This window comes from Mytilus californianus, unplaced genomic scaffold (genome assembly GCF_021869535.1).
Source record: "Mytilus californianus isolate M0D057914Y unplaced genomic scaffold, xbMytCali1.0.p SCAF_10, whole genome shotgun sequence".
Taxonomy (NCBI): Eukaryota; Metazoa; Mollusca; class Bivalvia; order Mytilida; family Mytilidae; genus Mytilus; species Mytilus californianus.
The window spans coordinates 30,096,693-30,120,193 of NW_026262582.1; the positions used below are offsets into that span (position 1 = coordinate 30,096,693).

General features: G+C 32.9%; 1 protein-coding gene across 1 annotated transcript in view; it reads right to left on the bottom strand.

Moving 5' to 3' along the window:
• LOC127717916 (uncharacterized) overlaps window positions 1-19,177 on the bottom strand; it is a 28,176-nt gene extending 8,999 nt beyond the window's left edge. Inside the window, exons 1-6 of the mRNA XM_052223782.1 lie at window positions 19,001-19,177; window positions 14,809-14,862; window positions 14,576-14,597; window positions 7,561-7,818; window positions 1,425-2,363; window positions 1,080-1,186 (exon numbers count right to left, since the gene is read on the bottom strand). Of these exons, the coding sequence (XP_052079742.1) occupies window positions 1,080-1,186; window positions 1,425-2,363; window positions 7,561-7,818; window positions 14,576-14,597; window positions 14,809-14,862; window positions 19,001-19,120 (1,500 nt within the window). The 5' untranslated portion in view covers window positions 19,121-19,177. The remainder of the gene's footprint in view (window positions 1-1,079; window positions 1,187-1,424; window positions 2,364-7,560; window positions 7,819-14,575; window positions 14,598-14,808; window positions 14,863-19,000) is intronic.
• Between the last annotated feature and the right edge of the window lie 4,324 nt (window positions 19,178-23,501).

The following is a 23,501-nucleotide window of genomic DNA, read 5'->3' on the forward strand; positions in this document are numbered from 1 at the left end:
ACATATATATATATATATATATATATAACTCGTCTAAACATCAGCCCAACAATGTTAGATCTGTAAATTTGTTTTCGCAATTTTTTTGTTCTTCCCTCGCCGGGATTCGAACATAGGCTACTGAGATATCGTGACACTAAATCGCCTGCACTGTATCCGACGCATTAGACCACACGACCACCTAGGCTTCACATAATAAAGCTTTCGGTGGCCGGGTGTTACCTTTCCTCGTCAGTTTTAATCTAGCGTCGTAATACAGTACATGATATATAAGGCATGAAGATGGAATTGTTACAGATCAGCTGAAATATCTATTGTAAAGGATCCTACAAATTAATGCAAGATACAGTCACATAAATAATTATATTTATAAGTACGTCTGAACCAGTGACAACTCTACAACAGATTTATCCATCGGATCACCAGCAGTGATGGTGATACATGTCTGTGTACATTCTGTATATACAACTCGTATAAACATCAGCCCAACAATGATTGATCTGTAAATTTGCTTTCGCAAATTTTTTGTTCTTCCCTCGCCGGGATTCGAACTCATGCTACTGAGATATCGTGACACCAAAACGCCTGCACTGTATCCGACGCGCTAGACCACACGACCACCTAGGCTTCACATAATAAAGCTTTCGGTGGCCGGGTGTTACCTGTCCTTGTCAGTTTTAATCTAGCGTCGTAATACAGTACATGATATATAAGGCATGAAGATGGAATTGTTACAGATCAGCTGAAATATCTATTGTAAAGGATCCTACAAATTAATGCAAGATACAGTCACAGTAATAATTATATTTATAAGTACGTCTGAACCAGTGACAACTCTACAACAGATTTATCGATCGGATCACCAGCAGTGATGGTGATACATGGCTGTGTACATTCTGTATATACAACTCGTCTAAACATCAGCCCAACAATGTTAGATCTATAAATTTGCCTTGGCATTATTTCCTCTTTTCATTCGATTAATAGACATGAGATATTTGTGTACGTCAAATCAAATTATTCAAAATCCGAACAGTCCATCATTTTAATTGTAAAAAAATGTACTACAGCATACTTACAGCTGTTACCTGATCTTTGTGTGTTAACACGATCATAATTTTAGGAAATCCCTGAATAAGTCCTTTGCAGTATGTTACGATTGTGTTTATCCAGAATAGCAGATAATCTGTAATAATAAAAAAAATAAAAAAAGGGAACATACTTACGGGGAAAGGTATCAAAGTCATTTGAATGTATACTTTCGCTACGAATTCTACTGTCTACTAAATAAATTACTTGAGTGCTTATTCTCGCAATAATGGACTAAAGTATGAGGATGTTTTAGTTTACATGCGTTTTTTTTTATCATATTTGGAAATTTTATTCATCTAGTTTATTGAAAATTGATGTATATGTATAAATACCTTTTGATGTTTTATGTCCACTTTTTCCTGGAAGGTACTGCTCATACGGACATGGATCATCGAGTTTTCTACTCCCATCCAATACAATTATGTAAATAGCTCTGTATGTTAAAAATGTCTGATGAGTTGAATAGAACACATCCTGCCCTCCAAAATCCCAGATAATTATAGGTGCTATCTTTTTGTTGTGTAACTTCTTTTTTCCAACTTTAGAGGACTTCTCTAAGAATTTTTCCTTTGTGATTGACACTTTGATTTCTTTGACTTGTTTGGTAACCCCAAACAAGTTTTTCAGCTTTCTGATAACTCCAGGTTTAGTAACAGTTTCTATAGGCAAATCACCAGTGAAGTCTGACTCCAAAGAAGTATCATGAGATTCATTCATTGGTTTGTATTCATCAAGCGAAGCTTCATATATTTCTCTGTCATTTGCAGCATCAGTATTTTCTTTTCCAGTTGTAAAATGCTGTGCGAATTGTTCGGTCCTATTGATGAAGCCATCTGAACTTTTCCCATCAGAAACAAATCTACCTGATAACATTTCTGAACTAGGGATTTTGTCTTGAACATCTGGCTCATGTATGTCATCGTTGTCTTCTATTTTTGATTTCTCTCCTGAAACATGACCTGATAGTTTCTTTTCATTACTTATTGCCAAACTACCAGCATAATCATGTATGGTTTGAAATTGATGCTCAGACGGGGTTTTGGCTTTCTCAGATTCTGTCACGGAGCTTTCAGTAGATGACTTGGTATAGAACGATGGTGATTCATTTGATGTATGTTTAAGATCTCCTTTGCTGGCCGACAATGATCCGTCCTTTGTCACATCTGATACAGCTGGACTGGTTGGCGTTGTAACTGGTAATCTAATATTTTTATTTCTTTTGTCTTCCCGTAAAAGGGATCTGCTAACTGTGATTTCTTCCAGAGAAAATTCTAAATAAGAAATTATTTAAAACTATACATAATACTTAGATGTTTTGGCAAAGTACAATATACATGTACCAACATTAAACTAGAGGTTCTGAAGAGCCTGTGACGTTCTCCTAGGTCTATGTGCATATTCAACAATGGACACTCTCCCATATTGTAGGCGTGAACAAAATTCAGGCCTTTTGGACCAGGTGAGTTAAAAAATGTAGCAAATAAATATCTGTAAACGTATAGACGCATTTTAACCAGTGATCATTCTTTTAAATTTAAATAACAAACAATATTGATACCTCAAATATCAAAAAGGTCATGTTACGAGACATAGCTAACTTGTGTAATGTGTTTTTATAGCTAAATACAATCTATGCAAGGCAATTTATATAGCACGAAAGGAGAGATATAGAAACTCTTTCAGAATCGAGTATGGCTGTGAGATTGTTGATGCAAATCAAGGTGAATAAACTTGTCATGCATACATCAAAATATGAATTGGAATCCCCTGAGATAAAGTCTCAAACCATTTTGTTTGCATATTGCATGACATTAAATGCTGGATAAAGAAATGCGGTGTTGATAACTAGTTGGAAACCAAAACCTGTACTAATGACAGTTACTAAACTAAAAGATAGGTCGGTTGTATGTTCCCGTTACATTTCATCCTTAAATGAAAAACTTGATTTTCTTTCAGTCGACTACCACAATGACTTACGGGTCATAAAAACAACTTTGAATTGGTTAATCAATCAAATGCACCATGTATGTTTTATCAGCAAAGCAATCAAAAATACCAGACAATTGTCCGCAAATGTGCGTTTTGTCTGCAAAAAACTCGTCAGGGGCGCCCTATTTAAAACAGTTAAAAAGCCCAGTAAATTATAAAGATGAAAAAAATTAAAAACCAAATATTCCAAAAAGTTGTGACGAATGATGAGAACATCAGTTTTCCGATTTTCAAATATCACACATATATTTAGAAGACAAATCAAGGTAACACACAAACGCTGTCAAAATCGCATAAATTCGTAAAACAGTTAGATCGAGTGTCAACAGGGTAAGCGACTTCTGCAATACATGTAATGTGAATTCACACTCAGTAAACATTTCACAATCGGTAATAGAACACAATCGGTACAGTTACCAAAAACGGCTTTTTAACCGAAATTTCAAAGTTACTTTGCTACTAAGAACGGACAGTGTGAATCAAACACTGGTACTGCAACTTTCAAAAAATATTTCAAATGGTCCCATCTTTGTGCAATAATATACAACATTTGACCACTCCTTTTTTTACAATAGTATTTCCTACTATTTCTAACTTAAAGACAGATTCAAAGATGAAGTCCACACTTTCTACAAATCAGGTTTATAATATTTGATGTGGTCTTTTTGTCTTCCTGTGAACATGTACATGAGATTACACACACTCATGCACACAAAACACACATATATATCATTGACAGTCACACATTTGATACACATCAATTATTATAATTGAATACTTTTATCTTTTGTTTCAGGTAGCATGGAAAAATTTCCTTGCCTAGCAGGACTAGGCTTTACTGTGTCTGTGAATAAAAGACTGGAGATAGATGAAGTAGAAGACAAATTTATAACTAATAAACTACTTCTTGAAACAAAATGGTCAACGCAAATACAGTAATCTGTTTAAAGCATAACCACATGATCTTTCACTTTGTAAAAATCCCTCCAATTGAAAATGACAAAGACGGTCGACTGAGAACTAACAGAAAGACAAAAGATACGATATCGATTTTCCCAATGTTAACATTACAGGTTTTTTTTAGCAACATTGCAGAATTGATACAATTGAAGTATATTTGTTCAAGGTAATACGAATTTCCAGAGCTTTCATTTCTTTGACTGTCTTCATACAGAGTTACTTCATACGAGTTTTATCAGCTGTTCCTAATTATATGATTGAGATGATCCCTCCGACAGTTTTAAGGAGGCCATCACAATTTCTTTGATTGTTAAGGAATATATATGCAATTGACCATTGATCTGTTTTAATTATTGTATCCACAATTTCGTTTTCTTTTCCACGATTGTGACATGACTATCACCATGCTATACCATGCTATACTTCTAATGAATCACACCACAGATGTTGTCGCTTGATGAGCAGGAACTGCTTACCATATAGTTCATCCAAACATTTTATGTAGACTTCGTGTTGTTCAATCATTTGTATCATGTAGTGTTTTGTTAGTATGCTTGTTATTATTTTCTACTAGTGTGTTTTCTGTTTTATTGGATTGAAACGTTTGCATTTCCCCCGTTTTATAGTATTGTCACGTTAACCTACTATGTCTGTTTGTGTAGCTTGCTCAATGTTGTCAATATAACGGAGCTATACACAACTGTTATACAAGTGGGAGGTTAAGCTAGCTATAAGACAAGGTTTAACCCACCATTTTCTTTGTAAAATGTATATATCATTTCAGGAATATGGTAGTTGTTTTTCACTTGTTGAAACATTTGAACATTTGAATTTGCCTTTGAGTTCAGTTTTTTTGTTATACTTTTTAAAATGTTTTCTCTCTCTTATTACAACTGGTCCTTAAAAGACATAACGAAATCATTTTATCATTACTCCAAATTATGAATTGATATGCCATCACAAAAAAAATGAAATGAGCAACAGCAGTGCTGTTATAGCCTTTATTTGAGACCTTTAGGCAAAAAGGAATAACCCGCAGTACTATTTGCAAACTGATTGAAGCCGATCAGCTACCAGTCGAAGAAAAACGAATAGCAAATTGACCCCACCAGAAAGTAATACAAAACAATGTTTCGCACATAGATATACCAAGCATTATTCCCCCTTCAGATTTTTACTATGTGTAATATTTCAAGATGTATGATGTTTTTTGATATTTACACCTGAAATATATTTTTCCATTGCTGATGTTTTTTTTATTATCTTTTTTGGCAGCGAGGGCATAAAATTATAGATTTTTAAAACTAATTAAACCTGAGGATGATTGTAGCTATAATAATTCATTGATTTGTAATGTAGATTTGTAGAGTAAAGTGATAATATGTAAGAAGAGTTAAATGTATCTCAGAACATTCTTGATATATTCATTTTATGAATGTGTGATTTACCTCTTTTTGTCAAATTCATGCATATGATATTAAACATCTTCAATTACCCTCTATCCTTATGATGGAATCTAATAAAAGCTTTCTAATAAAAATCTATAACATCATGCCAAGTTTAAAAGCATTAACAATCAAAAATGAGAAGAGAAAAAACAAATCATGTAGAACTATACCATCGTCTGCTTATGAGTGAGTGTCATTATTGCAACGGTTTACACCAGACTACTTTTGTCATGAAAACAATACTCAGTAACACGTTTGTGGGATTAATATAGTTAACTGACATTATTTTAACTTAATATTTTTCTGTTTTTATTTTTTGAATGACTATTGCCATTCGTTTTCACTGATTGTACAATTATATTGCTTACAGTATTCATTCAGAGATGCCATTATTGATCATTATAATTTGTATTGCAACACATTGATACAAATTGGTTACCTTTTATCAAATAAGAAAAAAAAGGCATTAATAAAAAAAATACCGAAATCTCTAGATTTTTTTCAAAATGGGGATGTCCATGAAACATGACAAAATCACACTATACTACCAACGAAACAAATATAAAATAATTGTTATATTTCAAACTTAGTACAGAATAGACATCATGTGAACTGGTATGATAACCAATGAGACTTCTACCCACCAAAGTTCAAATGAACTGGAATTAAGCAATTATAGGCAACCGTACGGCCTTCAACAATTGGAAAGACCAATACTGTATAGTCGGCTATAAAATCCCCGACATGAAAATGTGAAACAAATCAATTTAGAAAACTACCGGCATAATTAATAACAAAACAATTTACAAAGAACAAATATGACAGACATGAACAAACGACTACCACTGAACTACAGGTCTTGCCTGGGGATAGGCAAATAAAGAATGTGGCGGGGTTAAACATGTTTGTAAGGGCTCAACCCTACCCTAACAGGGGACAGTGGTGCTACAGCACCGCATAAGGACAAACTGTAAGTCAAGACGCAAATGAAAATGTTCTGGTATTCATATCTAATATAATTCTTATCAAGTTGAAACTGATATTGTTCAATTTATACATGTGATGTGTACAACAGGCAAACCTGAGGCGCCATGACTGATTATTTGCAATACAAAAACATAATTTTCTGTTAATCTTTGTTACTCGTTTTCTGATGATACACTGATTTTTCTTATATTTCATGTACGACATTTAGAGGTAATTATAGGAGGCAACGCCGATGACATATACTATGGAAATATTAAAATACACAGTGATACATATATGGGTAATTATCTTCTGTGGACAAGATATTCCAGGACCTTGTGCTGACCTAAATCATTGCTTAATTTCGTAACAATTCCAAACTCGCCTCGACAGAACTTTTATGACATTAGAATATGTAATGAAAGTTAATTAGAACAACACACATTCCTACTCGATTTGTTTTCATATCATAAATAGTACGTACTGCACTAGATGTGCATTTTGACTACAAATGTCTCGTCAGTGATGCTCGGGGATAACATATTTGAAAATCAAACATGCATTCAAAATCTAAGAGCTGGTGAAAAAAGAACAAAAGTATAATTAAAGCTGTGCAATGTTTCATAACTCCTCATATGAGAGATACATTCCTTTATGTAAAATAATCTCCAAAATGTTGTAGCACAAAACTTCAATAACACGGTATGCGCATTTTAATGCAAATACTGCCTGCTGGTGTGGTTATACCTTCGGGGGCTTAAAATATACCAGCAGTGGTATCGACCAAGTGGTAGTAACAAACATTAACTGTACCAATTTTTCTGCACCAAATCCACACTTAGGCAAAAATTGTCTCTTCAGTAATGCTTGGGGCAAAATCCAAATCTGTTTTTCAAAAATTGAAGAGCTACCTACGCAAAAAAAACCAAAAAAAAACAATCAAAACATAACGAAAACTTGCAGCGAAATCAGACCTTTATATGAGAGAGATATATTCCTGAATTAAAAATGGTTTCATAATTTTTTTACAGCAAATTTCAGTAACTTAATTTCCGTATTTTCATGCTAGTACGGAAGCAAGGCTATTGGGCTATTTAAGCGTTACCTGGCTTTCCTCCAAGCCATTCCTTTGTTTCACGGTCCATGTATGAAAGACCATTGTATAATTCTATTCCATCAGTTGACATTCTGATTCTAGTTGGACGTTTACCGACAAGATATCTGGCAATAGTTGTCTTCCCTGTTCCCTGTTCTCCAGCTAACATTACTCTTGACTCAAAATGTGGATAACTTTCTTCTCCTAATAAACTGGTAAACACTTGCGCAGATTTTTTATCCAACTTCTGAACTTCAATTGGAAGACCTGAAATTTCGAATAATAAGGTTTACAAGTAATATATCAAAATCTACAGATCGGTGCAGTCGGACTGTTTATCTTTCATCAACTATTTCACCCTTATATTGTGGGTGTTGTATTGGATCAAAGCAAACACGCATACATTTTTTGTACTATTGATTTTTGATTCCAGCGTAATTGTCTGAGGGAGTAAAAGACAAAATCTCTCCTGACCAGTTATGAAGTACTTACGCTAGGTGATAACTTATAAAGAAAGAGAAGATACCAATGGGGCAAACGTAAAGCATTTGAAATGAATTAATCGTTACCAAAAATAATAATAAAAAAAAAAAGAAAAGAAAAACAGCAATAACAAAACATAACACAGAAAACTAAAGATTGAATAACACAAACATGGTAGTGTCCCTATAACGTATACATTAACACTTTCTTTATCAAGAATCGTTCGTACAGCGTTCGATCATACTCTGTACAACATTTGTGTTGCGTTCTTAAAACATTGTGTCAGCGTGCTTACATCGTTCGTTCATCATACATATATGGTATATGAACCGATTACTCGACACAATATGAAGGCTTTTTGATCTCGTTCGCTGCGCTCACTCGACAAAAAGCTTCATAGTGTGACTCGCAGCTGATATTTTACAATATCAATATGCAGACAACCTGATAATCAATTTATCGGGCTGTATTTGGGTCTTTTGGAAGTGCTTTCTTTGTTTCACCAGCAAACCGGAAGATGACTTGATAAGTTCGGGTCAAACTTATCAACGTCGGTTCAAACATTATGACGTCGCTGATATGTCCGGGTCAAAGGTATTAAGGCCGGGTCAACACATTTGACGTCACAAAGCCGTGATATGCAAATTTATTAAGAGCTGAGCAGAGTGATATAGACAGTGGGACGACCGATAAGATATCGTTTAAAGCGTGTCGTTTATCGTATGGTATCTGATAGAATTTAGTGTTTCATTTATCGTATTGTACAAAATGAAATATAACTGAGGCAATAGCCTTCAGTTGTTTACATCTGCAACTTCTGGTCTCTGGTGAAAAGTTGCCACATTGACAAAAATCCAATTTCTCCTTATGTGTATACATCAAATAGGGAAGAAAATGAATAATTACAATAATGTTTTTTTTTTTTAAATAAGTAAAAAAGGTGCTCTTGTTGATATTGGAATTCAAGACCTTCCGATTACATTACAGCTGCTACATATCAAGAACTGATAAAAAAAGACGTAGTTCTCCTTCATTATGCCAATTCACAATTATAAGTTGGTGGTACTATACATTAACATTCAATCGCACCAGAAAAAAGTATGGAGTTTGAAACAAGTATTAAACAATTTCTGTTTATTTTCCCCAAATGCCCCTGTAATCAAAATCGTTATTGACAATAATCCCCAAATTTATTTATGTGTATACATGAAATAGGGAAGAAAATGAACAATTACAATAGAAATTGTTTAAAAAATAAGTAAAAAAGGTGCTCTAGTTGATATTGGAATGCAAGACCTTCCGATTACATTACAGCTGTTACATATCAAGAACTGATAAAAAAGACGTAGTTTTCCTTCATTATGCCAATCCACAATTATAAGTTGGTGGTACTATACATTAACATTCAATCGCACTAGAAAAAAGTATTGAGTTTGAAACAAGTATTAAACAATTTCTGTTTATTTTCCCCAAATGCCCTTGTAATCAAAATCGTTACAGTTCTGTCTGGACTTCACGTGTTTGATAGAATAAGGTTATGCATATACATTGTATAGATGTGAAGTTTTGTTCCGTCACGAAATTTTTAGATAATTTAGTTTAAAAGATTACCTACATGTTTTAAGAGTACAAATGGCACATATGGCAGCCAGTCTGAACTTCCTGTCAAAACTTAATACTGTAACAAATCTGCGTTTAAATTACATTGTTTAAATTCATGCTGTTATAAATACTATGCTACTTGTTCTTATATGTAAACGTTAAATAATAAAGAAGAAAAAGCTAACGTAAGATATATATATTTCTGATCAGTGAATACCGAAAGTCCTCTTCAGTCCGCCGTTCGTTTACATATTTCGATGATTCAATGATTCAAGGAATACTACGACGATTTTTTCACCTGTTTTTTAATCCTTCATTATTAGCGTACCTACGGTCATCGAAGGTATCTGAGATACAAAAACGTGTATATCCAAGGAGTGATAGTTATAAATATGATCGTGGGCCATATGTTCGCTCATATTTAAAAATGCAGAAAAAAACATATATGCAACAATACTTTAATTAAATCAGCACAAGTTGAAAAAAAAAATATTGTAGTTCACCAAGCTAAAGTTTTTAAACTTTAAAGATATAGAATAATGTGTTACAACACGTCAAAACTACTTTAAGGGAAAATTGCTGATACTTTTCGTACCTTTTGCAAATTTCCCTCGTATGAGAATAAGAAATAGCGGACATTATTATAGTTAATTAGCATAATCTTTTGTCCAATTTTGTTAGCTTCCGCCATAGGATTTACCGTATCGGAATAATAGAATGAATATCTGTTTCTTTACATTATTTTTGCTTACAATAGTAATTTGGTTAAGACAATTGTTAGTTTAGATACATTTCAGATAAAGTAACAATCGAAAGTACAACCTAGTATATCACATACAGGTACATGAAAAGTGAACTTATTGTTTGTTTTGTTTAGTATTCTTTGAAAATTATATAGTTTCAGCATTAGCATCAATGATACCAGTTTTACCACACTTGATGCTCATTTTGACAATTCCTTTGTCTTCATTTAACCTCGAGTCCAATCTATTTGACAAATATAAAACTTATAAAAGACACTGATGAATTGATTTAACAAAACAAGGACCAGAAAATAAAGGTTAATCCGAACAAGGAATCAGGGCTATGCATTCCATAATCTAAAAACAAATCCAAAATGTTATATCCGAAACTATAAATAGATAACAATATCTCTAAGTTCATATCTGTACCAAAGTACTGGCTACTCGGATGGTGCATCTACATGTTTTGGCAAATAAAATGTTTTAATTTTGTCATACTATAATTCAGGTTCAATAAGTTTAAATCGGTAAGTAATATGTTTGACATCTGAAATAAAACATGTTTCAAAAGCATCGTAGACAACACATTAATGATAACAATTGTTTTTTTTCTTTTAATTTTAAAATCTTAAACAAATATGATACACGCGTTTCTCCATGATAGCCAGACGATTGTAAACCGTTTCTTTTCGAATGAAACAATGACAATTTATCGCAAAAGGGGGATAGTTTCTGGTGCTACCCTTGATTAGTTCAAACCTGTTTAAAGGGTCTATCTGGTCCTTCCTTTTTCATTTTGGCCTATTTATCACTTGATAAGATTACTTCTTTCTGAAGTAACTAGACCAGAAATAAGATGAGTTCTACATATTGTTGAAAACTATGATCGCAGGGAATTTGAACCGTAACCAAAGTCTTCATTTCAAATATATATTTCAAAAAGGGCATACAAGTATTTTTTCGTAAAGATATATCATAATAAGAGGCATCGTCTACGTTTACTTTTCAATACTCGTGAAGTTTGTAATTGATTATACCTTATACCTGGTTGTATTTGTCGTACGCCACGGAAGAGACCACAGTTACAACGCGTCTGATATACATAACTGTACACCTTGCTTCTTTTTTTGTGAATTATTTAACAAATAAATCAGTTTCTGTTTCCTGACAGTTTGTTTTCTTGTCATCTCCCTTCTTGAGTGTTAAATGTTTTCTTTCTACAATTATCTCATATAGATAAATAAGCCTCATTGAAACTGACCTTAAAAAAGTGATGTGTTTCTTATTAAGCCTTAATTGTCTGTACAATTGCGAATCCATTTACCAGACATTATTATAGAGTTAGATTATTACATTTAGTTGTATTTTAGAAAAGGAAAAGATACGTTATGGTAAGACTGATACTGGCACCCTTTGGTCGCGTAAAACGGGCGGCCGCCGAAGTGAGAAGATCTATATAACTTCAAATATTATAGTTGTACATTGGAATATTTATCTATCGATTCTTAATTAACTTTATCATGAAAACATTGATTGTATGTTTTACATAACATGCATAACATAGTCCAACAAAGATACTGAACTCAAAGGTACACTCAAAAAGTAGAAGTCCATAAAAAATGACAAAATCAAACGTAATTAACGAACGGAACGAGTAAAAAAAAATGTCATATTCCTGATTTACCATTCAAATCATCCGCTGATATGAACATTCCAGGAACCTGTCATGACAAAGTGTGTGGAAACGGGGAATGTGTCAAAAAGACAACAACAAGACCAAAGATCAGAAAACAGCCCAAGGCCACCAATGTGTCTTTAGATCAGTGAGAGAAACCCACCATCGGAAGCGGGGTTCAGCTGGTCCATAAACAATAATGTTTACTAGGTCTTCAAAATGGACGGCAAATTAAACTCCGAAATATTCAAATGAACCAAAATTAAAACACCAGACTAACAAGTACAGGTTCCAGACTTGGGACAGACGCACACATGCGACGGGGTTAAACATGTTTTGGGTGACTTCAACTCATCCCCAATACCCCTATATCTCTAGCCAATGTGAAGTTAACAAACACAGTAAAACTCAGTTTAAAAGAAGTTTGATTTCGATAAAAGAAAAGGTAACAGAGAAAATAAGCAAAATGACAATGATCAACATAAACTTACAAATAACTGTAGCAGTTACGGACATGCCAGCCTCAGGCTTCTATTAAACTGAATGAAAGATTACGTCTTCATCATATGAACATTAACCACAATTTCTCCCGTAAGAGGTTAATTAACATGCCATCATAAATTGTGAGTAGTGAGAAGAACATAACCCGTATCATGCAAACAACTGGTTTTAGAATAAATGTGTTTATTTTCGATGTAGAAACCCTATGTGTGAAACAATATTATTCCATAAAATGCCATCTTTAATGACTTGACAACAGTATCGTAACTATATCACTTGTGAATAAGTCTGTTAGAAGGCTGGGTTCGCTTTTTAAGTGAATAACGACATTTTTGTGCTTTGTATAGAATACTACCATAAAAGATGGGATGTGAAATACCTGAACGTATAAGATGTACAATTTGAGCAGTACAAAGTCTACACTATTAAGCAGTGTTCTGGGCCCTTGGTTTAATGTGCAAATACTTCTTCATTTAAATGGAAATCATGAGCCGGTTTTCGAAATTGGTTCTTTCGGTTTCTCAAGATTGATTCGTTTACATACAACGTGAGCAATATGAGTTTCCGTCAGTGGATATAATTTTTATTTCTTTTCTTGTAAGAGTGCCGCTATTTGTTTGTTTTAAATGTAAACCAACAACCAGTTATAAACGGACAAAAGGTAAACACACGTTTACCAAAGTATGCTTAATAAATTAACTTTTTTACCGTGTGAAAGCAATTATTATATTTTCAAAAAAAAACAAAAAAAACGCAGAAACTAGTCGTAATCATACAATAATATTGATGCGGCTGCATGGTAAGTAATATCATCGTTTATCCCCTTTTACAAACAAAAAAAAAGCTTATTGTCATGCCACGGTACATCATGCAGATGACCCTAGATCATCTTCGCTAGCCAAGGGTTACGATCCAGTCCCCTCCTCTCCACACTTGGCGGATTAAGATAGAATTTCTGATCCACGACGTTATGAATTCCATTGGTCGCAGTTGTAACTGGCTGCATCCAATAAAAAAGCGCCTTTAAGATGATCACATGTAAACGCAGAAAATGTAAATAAACAATTTCCACGTGTTGATTGCGCAACAAGTCTTTACCCCCAAAACATAGGTCGATATTTAGTGACAATTTTAAAGTTCTTAATCAACTAATTGAAGTTCCTGGGTATGTTTCTTGCACTAATGTTGTCAACGTATATTTTCGGTTCCTGTCTCACGACATTTGTTAACACAAGAATCAACCATTTGTACACCTCCACACTGTTCGAGTACTGCCATTTGTCAAGAATGATGTAGTCGGAATGGGTGTAACTTTTATCTTCCGATAGATGGCGCAGCATTGGAATCACAAATGTTGGCTTAATCTGCCAAGCCTGGATCATAACCCTTGGCTAGCGAAGATGACCCTAGATAAAGTCGACGAGTAAAGGAAATACTCGAAAATTAAGCTATATTGAATAGCCTAAAGTTGGACGAATGATATAGACCGCTGGACACAGTGTAGGAGGTATTACCACGATTTCGCAGAAACAGCGATTTGAATCCTGTTGAGAGAAGAACAAATTGTTCTCCTGCAAATTTGCAGACCTAGAATTGTTGGGCTTAATTTCAGAAGAAGTTTATATGAATAGTGATGCAAGCTGTGTATAACTACCGGTTATCCAATGATTGCTGTTTATTGAGCAAGGAATACGTCATTTCTATTGCATTTGTTATGTCATTCTGTATTTATTGTTTAAGCATTGTCTGTATCCTTTACATAATCTCTGTTTTATTAACGACTGTCTATTGTTTTTTTCCGTTTTGTTTTCATTTTTATGTTTGCAATTGTTCCGAGGCTTTTATTGTGTACATTGAGTTTTGGGGTGTGCAACCTATATATATACCTGTAAAGCATTGTTTCAAATACTTCATACTATATCGATCAACATCAGTAATACTTCCTATACAATTTACATCAGGTGTACCCGTATAGTATGCTAATCAATCATTCCAAAACTATAGGTAACAGAATACTTACCAGGCAAACGTGATTGATAATCCTGCAAAACAACATAAATTGAAATTAAAAAAATATTTCAGGCATTGTATAATTTAATGTTTACAAATTTAACAAATATACTTTTTGATTATACTTTGAATCAGTAGAATGCATAATCGTGCAAATTTGTATACAGTTATTTCAATTCAAAATATACACAATTATTGCTTTATTTTAGTATCATAGAAAAAGAAGAACAATTCATTGATTACCTTAAATAGCTGTCTAATTTTCTTATTTCTTGCTATATCCATTGGCTTATGTCCCTAAATCATAATAATATATTTATTATATTTAACTGATTTATGTTTTTTTAATCCTAAATATTATTTCGTAGAATCTCCAAAAAAATGTATTGCATCATAGTCTGACCCTCGTTTTTACGCAACACATGTTTTGAGACGTCTAGATTTGCGAAATAATGTTATCTTTGCTTAAGTATCTGACCTCATATACACATTGATTGATACTTATAGAGATTATAGATGATTTTTTCCACCGAGAGGGTGTTTCTAAGCTACAATCTCATCAAACATGTCAAAGGGTTGACCGTTTATGCAACATAGTTTACCACGAACTACAGCAAGGGGTAAAATATCGACATAAAAGGCCAATCCGTGCTAAAATCAATACAATTCAAGTTTTATTCTAATAGTACTAAAACGACAATTCGTTGGGACGAATCGCTTAAGGCAACGGCACATAACTGAACAAATTATTGATATTGAAACAGAATACGAAGAAAACTGAATTGATGACAATGATAACTTTTTGAACGCGACGTTGTTCAATTATACGTCCTAGCGTACGCGGTGTCATATCTGTCATTATGTAGTTATATCGTAATTTGTTTAAATCTAAGAGATCCAAAAATAGATCAAATAAGAAGTGTGCAAGTAAAATAAGTTTGTAATTATTTTTTATTAGTATGGAAACTAACAAAAGACACATATCTTCCTCGCGCAGTCAAATGATTAAGGATGTTCGCTCAATTATTTCAAAATAACAAGCTTTTTTTAATTTGATAGTATATACTATAGAGGGTGTTTCGTGAAAGCCCATTATTTGTGGTCTTTGAAATGTGTCCTCACCTCAAAAGAATGTAGTTTGGATTATTCAGGAACAAAGTTTATTATTTTTATAGCTTAATTTTTTTCCGAAGTTTCGAATAAGTATGAAACAACGTTAAGCTGCAATAATTTTGAACTTAGTCTGTCAAATCAAAGACAGAAACCTTCGTATTCTGTTAAATATCTTATTAGCAAATATAGGTATATCAATTCATAGCAGCAATATTGCTAATTATATAATAAGTTTGAATCAGAGACCAGACCATTTTTACGGAATACATATTCGTTAATTATTATGACGGGTGCCACATGTGGAGCAGGATCTACTTCCCATTCAGGAACACTAGATCTCACCCCCGTTGTTTGGTGGGGTTTGTGTTGCTCATTGTTGTGTTTCGTGTACTTTTGTTTTCCTCTCTTTTATTGCCAGTTTTGTGACCATGGTTCAGGCATTTTACATGTAAAATATTATATTAAATTATATGTTTAATGTATGTACTTTAAATGAAGAATCAATGGGGTGGAGACTTTGTCTTTAGTTCCTTTTCTTCAAACCATAGAGGAGTGGCCATTTTATTAAATAATATTTTCGAATTTACGATTTTACAAAGTAAACAATATCAACATGCTGACTTCTTATGATCACATATCAAATTCGAAGATAACAATACATTATATGGTACAACTAGTGTTACCTCTGATTATATGACAAAAGTGGTGAAGTAATTGAGAAATTTGAAATCAGACTGTCATTGCAACAGGAGATTAAATAATTTAGTGCGAAATCAACCCTTGACACGTTTAATTACCTAAATATTAATATCCAAAAGCCGAAGAAAAAGTTCTATTTATACAGAAAATGTATACGACTGTCATACAAGTGAGAGGTTTAGCTAGCTATTAAACCAGGTTTATTCCGCCATATTCTACATAAGGAAATGCCTGTACCAAGTCAGGAATATGACAGTTGTTTTCCATTGGTTTGATGTGTTTGAGCATTTAATTTTACCATTTGATAAAGAATTTTCCGTTTTAAAATTTCCTTTGAGTTCGGTATTTTTGTTATTTTACTTTTTTCATAATATAATTGATCCCTTCAGAAGATTATATCAAAAAAGTAAAAGGTTTACTTTGAAGAAACCAAACCCTTAAATCAGAGGCCAGACTTGACTGAAATCTGGGGGGAAACAATGGCATAAGCATAGTTTAAAAAGAAAGAATCTCATAAATTAGAACGTTTACTAGAGGAGGATATAAACAAATATAACAAACAGATAAAATTTTGGAACAGATCGAAAAAAAAAAAGATTCAAAATTTCTTAGAAAAAAATATTGGGGGTCAGTATATAAGCTCAAAGACACAATGGGTAAAAGAAAGTGAGCAATCATCAAACTATCTTATGAATTTAGAGACAAAAAAATATGTTAATATTCTCGAATCTGGAAAAATAATTGAAAATCAAAAACAAATTGTAATCATATATGAAGTTCCCCAAACGCTTTGAGTACATACCCGTGGTAAAATATGAGTATATTGATATGTCAGCTGATCGTCAACGTCATGGATTCTTTGGACTGTTACAATCTTACTCCCACGTCGTTTGCTTTTTTAATGGGTGTTAATCACGTCATTGAACAATGACGTAAGAATATACGTATTCTACGGGAAAATGCACGAATGTGAAACTGATAGTCGTCAAACCATGAAAGCATAAACAAACGATGATAAGCGTGTGTTGAAAGCCGATTTTCTTAAGTAAAAGTAAGATTATCTTTTAAATCATCCAAACCTGTCTGAGTATGTTATTATAAATCGTTTAGGTATGTCACTTATTCAGTACTTCGTATTTTACGTCAATATTAAGAGTGTGTTCAATTACGGAAACAGCAAACATTTCCCTTCTTCTTGAGCGCTTCGATCCAATGAATTGCTGTCTTTGTCCTATTAGAATAGAAATAATTCATGGGGGCTTGAATTTATATTGATTTTACCACGGGTTGGCCTTTTATGCTAATAATATTCCCCTCGCTATCGCTCGTGGAAAAATATTTAGCTTAAAGGGCCAACCCGTGGTAAAATCACGATAAATTCAAGCCCCCCCATGAATTATTTCTTAATTAAGGCCTGCATCTACTACAAAAATCTATATTCCAAAAAAGAGACGATAAATTATATTAATTTGAATAATAATATACTAGAACTATCAGCAAATATGAAAGAGTCTATAGAAGGAGAAATACTATTTATAGAGTTGAGTAATATAATTAAAACAATAACAAATGAGAACAGTAACGGACAGCAACATTCGTTTGCTATGTTTTCGTTTGAAATCATGTAGCTAATTTACTGTATGAATCTTACAATGTAATGACTTGTGGTTAATCTATTTCCATCAGCCATATGCGTACGTGACATTAATGATAAACCTTTCAAACATATTGCCAAGACTTACTTCCTTTTTAAATGGAGAAATTTTGAGCCGACTTTGCAGTGTCATAAAATATTCTTCTTTGCTGGAAATATTTCGTTAATAAAAAAAAAACCAAAAACAATATACATTTCACAGTGACAAATCAATGTTTAGGGAATGAATATTCTAAAACCAGTTTTGTATGATAATTAATTTGTCAAAGCAATGGTGCCTGGATATTTTTGACATCACTCAATGGCAGTACTTGGATTAAACCCGAAATCTACAATGAGCTGTTTTCGTTTTAATAAAATATGTATTTACATCAACATTCGTTTTTTTTTAATTTTTTTTTTAATTTACCGATTTATATATTTTGCACGTTTAATTTTTAGCTGAAGAGTTATATGTGTGTTATTAATTTTATCCTTCAAAATGTCATGCTTGTCAAGGAATGAAAACAAAGTTCTAATAATATTTCTAGATCTTTGAAGAAGCGCTTTATTTCTTTAGCTTGTATATTAGTGCAACGTACTGACATTTTAATTTCGACTATCTAATTAAAAGTATAAACACAAAATGTCTACATTTTTATACATTTTGACAATCAGAACATGCATGTGTTATCTTAACATTGAAGTTTTGTTATCGTTTATACTAATATATATGTTTGTAGATAACTTTTAGGAGTTCAGTTTTTGCACGTGTATCATCTCGTAGTTTTGTTAAACAATGTGCTAGTTTGAAACCAGCGAATGGAAAAGAAACTCAGGTTTTGATACATATTTCTTTGGATATGCTTGCATTGATATCAAGTTGTTCATATGATATTTTTTTAAAATAAAGGCACACAATTCTTTTATATCAATTACAGCAATTTATGGATTTGAAATAACATGAAATAATCTTGTACTGCTACTTACGTCATTATTTCGTTTGTTTGGATTACAGTCTCTGTTTAATAAAATAGTTACTACCGCCTCATTACATCCTTTAGTAGCTAAATGTAACGCTGTATTTCCATCCTTGAAAACCGAAAACATCAAATATGAAAGTTAATATTTGGTTTTAGTAAAAATGATTTGCATACGTAATTTTTAAACAGATATATTTTCCATGTAAGTAGTTGAATCATTGTCGTATTTTCACACAATCATGATGATTGATGTATAATAATAGGAAGTTTATATAACCATCATTAGTAGTAGTGGTAGTATACCTTTGACCTTCAAACATGATATGAAAAAACAAGCATTAACTCTGGGTGAATGAACGGTCATGGATAGACAAACTGATGTCTGGACAATATATTGTCCTCCTCGCCGTACACTTTAACTAGTTGGTTGAAACGCTAATGCATATGGACAGCATTTTGCTCTGCCGTAATGTTACGATCAGATGTCAAGTTTGTTAAAGTTTAGATTTCTGTAAAATAGATTTATCAGCTGAAGGTTTGGCTACATTTGTTAAAGCTTTGTTCCGACTAATAACTTTCAGTAGGCTTAATAAGAAGTGTTATTGTGTTTAGTACTATAACTGGTGTTGAGACACCCTTTGGTTTAATTTTACTGGTAGATGATGTTCTTAAAGGAACTGAGAGGAGATGAGTAAAGACAGAAGAAGATGTTTGACATGAAGATGAATTAGACGTTTGGTTCCTTGGTGATAATTTATTCATTGGAGTCACGACAGGTTTTGAAATTGAGAGGTTTCTTTTAGTTGACCAATAATAATCAGTCAGTGTTCTGAAAATAGCAGCTGTCTGAGATGCAACTATTGCGTAAGACTGTTTTGAATTTGAAGCGTGCGAGGCAAATTTTTCTAGCCCCTGGATAAGTACTAATCTATTCTGCTTCAATTTTATTTAAAGCTTCTAAACTGACAGATCCCTTTGAAAGAGAGCCGCTTTAGAATTTATTTTTTAGACATATCGGATGATGTCATGATTGAAGGTCAGATTGTTATTTGGAGAAGCTATGATTGATATGGTGGTTATTTTCTGAGTTTTTAAAAGATCAGCATACTGGTATTTTTTGCTACAGTCAATGAGAATGCAACCATTCTTAATTATGTTACTGTTTTACATGTTCAGTACATTCTTTTATTGATTTCTAAAACATCAAGGAATTGTTTTTGCTGCTGGTTTTGCAACATTGGTACTATGTAGCACAATGAATACATGCCAGTTTGTATTTACAAATTTTGTAGGATGTTCTTCGTCGTCACTAATCGTCCAACAGTTCTTTATCTTTTCCTATCCCCGAAGCGTGCATTAATGTCTACATGGTGAAAACTAATGTGCATTACCTTGCTTCACTTCAATTCGGAGTGCCAACTTAAGAGATTGGTATGTCTCTATTAAAAAGGAAAGGTATATCTAACAGAATCTTTATTGTTAAAGGATAAAAAAAACCGGTCATAACATCAGTGATAAAAGGACAGTAAACTGGCCTATAACATTTGAATGCAAAATTTTGTGCCATGAGTAACTTATTGACACAAGCCCTTAACTCCGACCACGAACAACGATAATAGTCTACCGTGGGGTTAATTAAAATAGAAACAAAACCGAAAAAGAAAAGGAAAATTTTTTTTGCTGGTTCCAAATTCGTGTTTGGTTTGCTTGTCTTATTCTCTTCGTGTTTCTAATTGTGCACCACTACTGTCTCACATGAAGCATACTCTTCTCAAAGACAAAAGTAAAACATCTTGCAAAGTTCATTAATTTCACTTTCAGATATATTGATGATGTTCTGTCACTCAAAACCCAACTTGTGAATTATTGTTTACATCCTATATACCCCAGTGAACTACGTAAAAGGTGTGCTTCATATCTAGATCTTTTCCTCAATATTGACAAATAGGGATGACTTAAAACTAGAACAAATAAAAAACGTGATGACTTCAACTTTCCAATTGACAACCTCCCATTTCTCAGAAGTAACTTGCCATCTGCTCCTTATATAGCGTTTTCATATATCAGTTAATATGTTACGCTTATGTATGTTCACACTATATGGACATCATTCGCAGCGATGTTCTCCTCACATAAAAATGCTCCAAAAGGATTATGAGGAGAGACAAATGAAATCGACACTACATAAGATCGACGGTTAACATAACGAATTGGTTGACCAATAGGATATGTCGGCGTTAAACTCACGAACGCCATGTTTTTGCGGTCTTTATATCGTTAGATACCAGTATAGTCGTATAATCTTTAATTCAATAGAGTCTGTCCTATTCCCGATTGTTGCAATTCTAACAAGTGTGAATTCGCACGGGGGTTTTTACATGCATAGCAGGAGACACGTTCAGAATGCGCATATAGTATAGTATAAGTACTTTCGATATTGGTGTTGCTTTGTTAAGGAAACAATGACCACGGAAATTGTTTAGCTAAAGTATAAAACATTTATTCAAACAAAATAAGTATAATTACAAATGTTGACATAAAAAGATAACAGTAATTTTATCTGTGCATTATTATTCTGTTGTTCGTTCTTGAAGCAAACATTATCGTCAAGTTTTGAGATGATATAATTAAGCTCTTTTATTACAGTTGTTTACCATTACTATATTGACTTAAAGTCAATATCTTTATTTTATTTTGCATAGGTATTATTTAGCTGAACAGTTATTCAAATGGCTGGTCACAATCGCCGGCTATTTTTACTTTGTTGCCTTGTTTGATATGTAAACATCATCTGATAGAGTAGAGTCGCCATTTTCCAAAGTGCATTTGCTTATTTCCCTTAGTAACTTGCATTATTTTCTATCTTCTTAAGGTAGCACAATACAAAGATTTTTTTACTTCCAATCTCCAACCTTGAAAAAGATGTTACTTTCTTAAAAATGCATATAAATTAATAAAAGAGGTATATATAGATAGATAAAAGATTAATCTTTTAAATGAATGCAATATTTTTGTTATGCAATCATAATGTAATCAATTATTATGCAATAAATAGCAAAATCTTGGTCAGTTCACTTGAATGAATTTAGCTCTTTCATCTCTATAACTATACAGGAAATTTTAACGAAATCTTAATCAACACAGCAGGAGCTACAAAAGGGTGTCTCAAATTATTGCTATGGTATTCCATTCTCTCATAAATCTGTAATTAGTGTAAACATCCTTACCACATAAAAGTAGATAATGTTTGATTAGGTGTAAAATTTTATCTATACATTCTATCCGAAATCTGAGACACCCTTTTGTAGATAATGGCTCTAGGAACAACATATAATAAAATCAACTTTCTAGGGGTTACCATGAAGAAGCTAATTTCAATTGAAAGTGGAAATTTCTTGTAAAATTTTGTAGACACAGTTAACATTATAATTGATTACATAATTGTTGTATAATACTAACATTGCATTAATTTGAAAGAGTAATCTGTTAGCTATCCATAAATACCACTTTTATAAATTTTCAAGCATTATAAAGAAAGTTACAGCATTTTTAAACTGGGGAATCGGAGGTATGATATCTTTGTATTGTGCTACCTTAACTGGGATCCAATTCGACAGTCGTAATATATCAGCATTGATTTTAAGCTAGACACCAACGAATATAAAAACGTAGATTTTTTTATTTATTCGAGAACTCAATTTTGTTTATACTATAACTTAATCTGGCAAACGATCACCAACCCTAATTGATTTTTAATTCGGTAACTAAGATATTGTTTGTAGTTCGCAAAAATCTTGATAGAAATACAGGTATTTTTATCTGTGTTAAATCTAAAAATGTTCTGTATCTAAGTTTAAAAAGTCTTGTTGACAAAGTCGGTGTTTATACTTCGTATAGAACATCACTTCATAACTGCACACTAGATGAGGCATGTACGGCATGCATTGTTCATCTGTCAAAACATATCGTTAACAATGCTATTGCGCATATTGTCATGCTTATATCTGTATTAACTAACTTTTATATTTACAAGTTTCAATACAGACACATATAACTTGAGCACTTTTCAAAGAACAATACAAGTGTGTATTGCACTTTGAAACCTTAAGATAAAGTTTGATGCAAAAAGGACAACAACGACGTATGTACTTAATACAATGAGTTTACGGTCTGTGACGTACTTGTTTCACTGTTCGACCATTTTAGGTTTTGAGAACTTGAAAGTCCGTGGTAGGTCTTAAGTGTTCAATTGGACGTCCAGTGTTATTACATACACATTAAATGAAATATACACTTGATAAATTTTGCGCGTCTGAGGAGCTTTTCTGGATAAACCTTCATCTGGAACTCTCAAACCTACAAATTTAAAGGCCAGGGATCCATAAATACGCTTCAACTCACGCTAGAAGCTTTATCATCAAACAGGATAGCCAAGTTGATTATTTTTGAAATGTACACATGGTGCAGTAAAATTGGTAACTGTCATGTCAGACATTGACATTTGATTA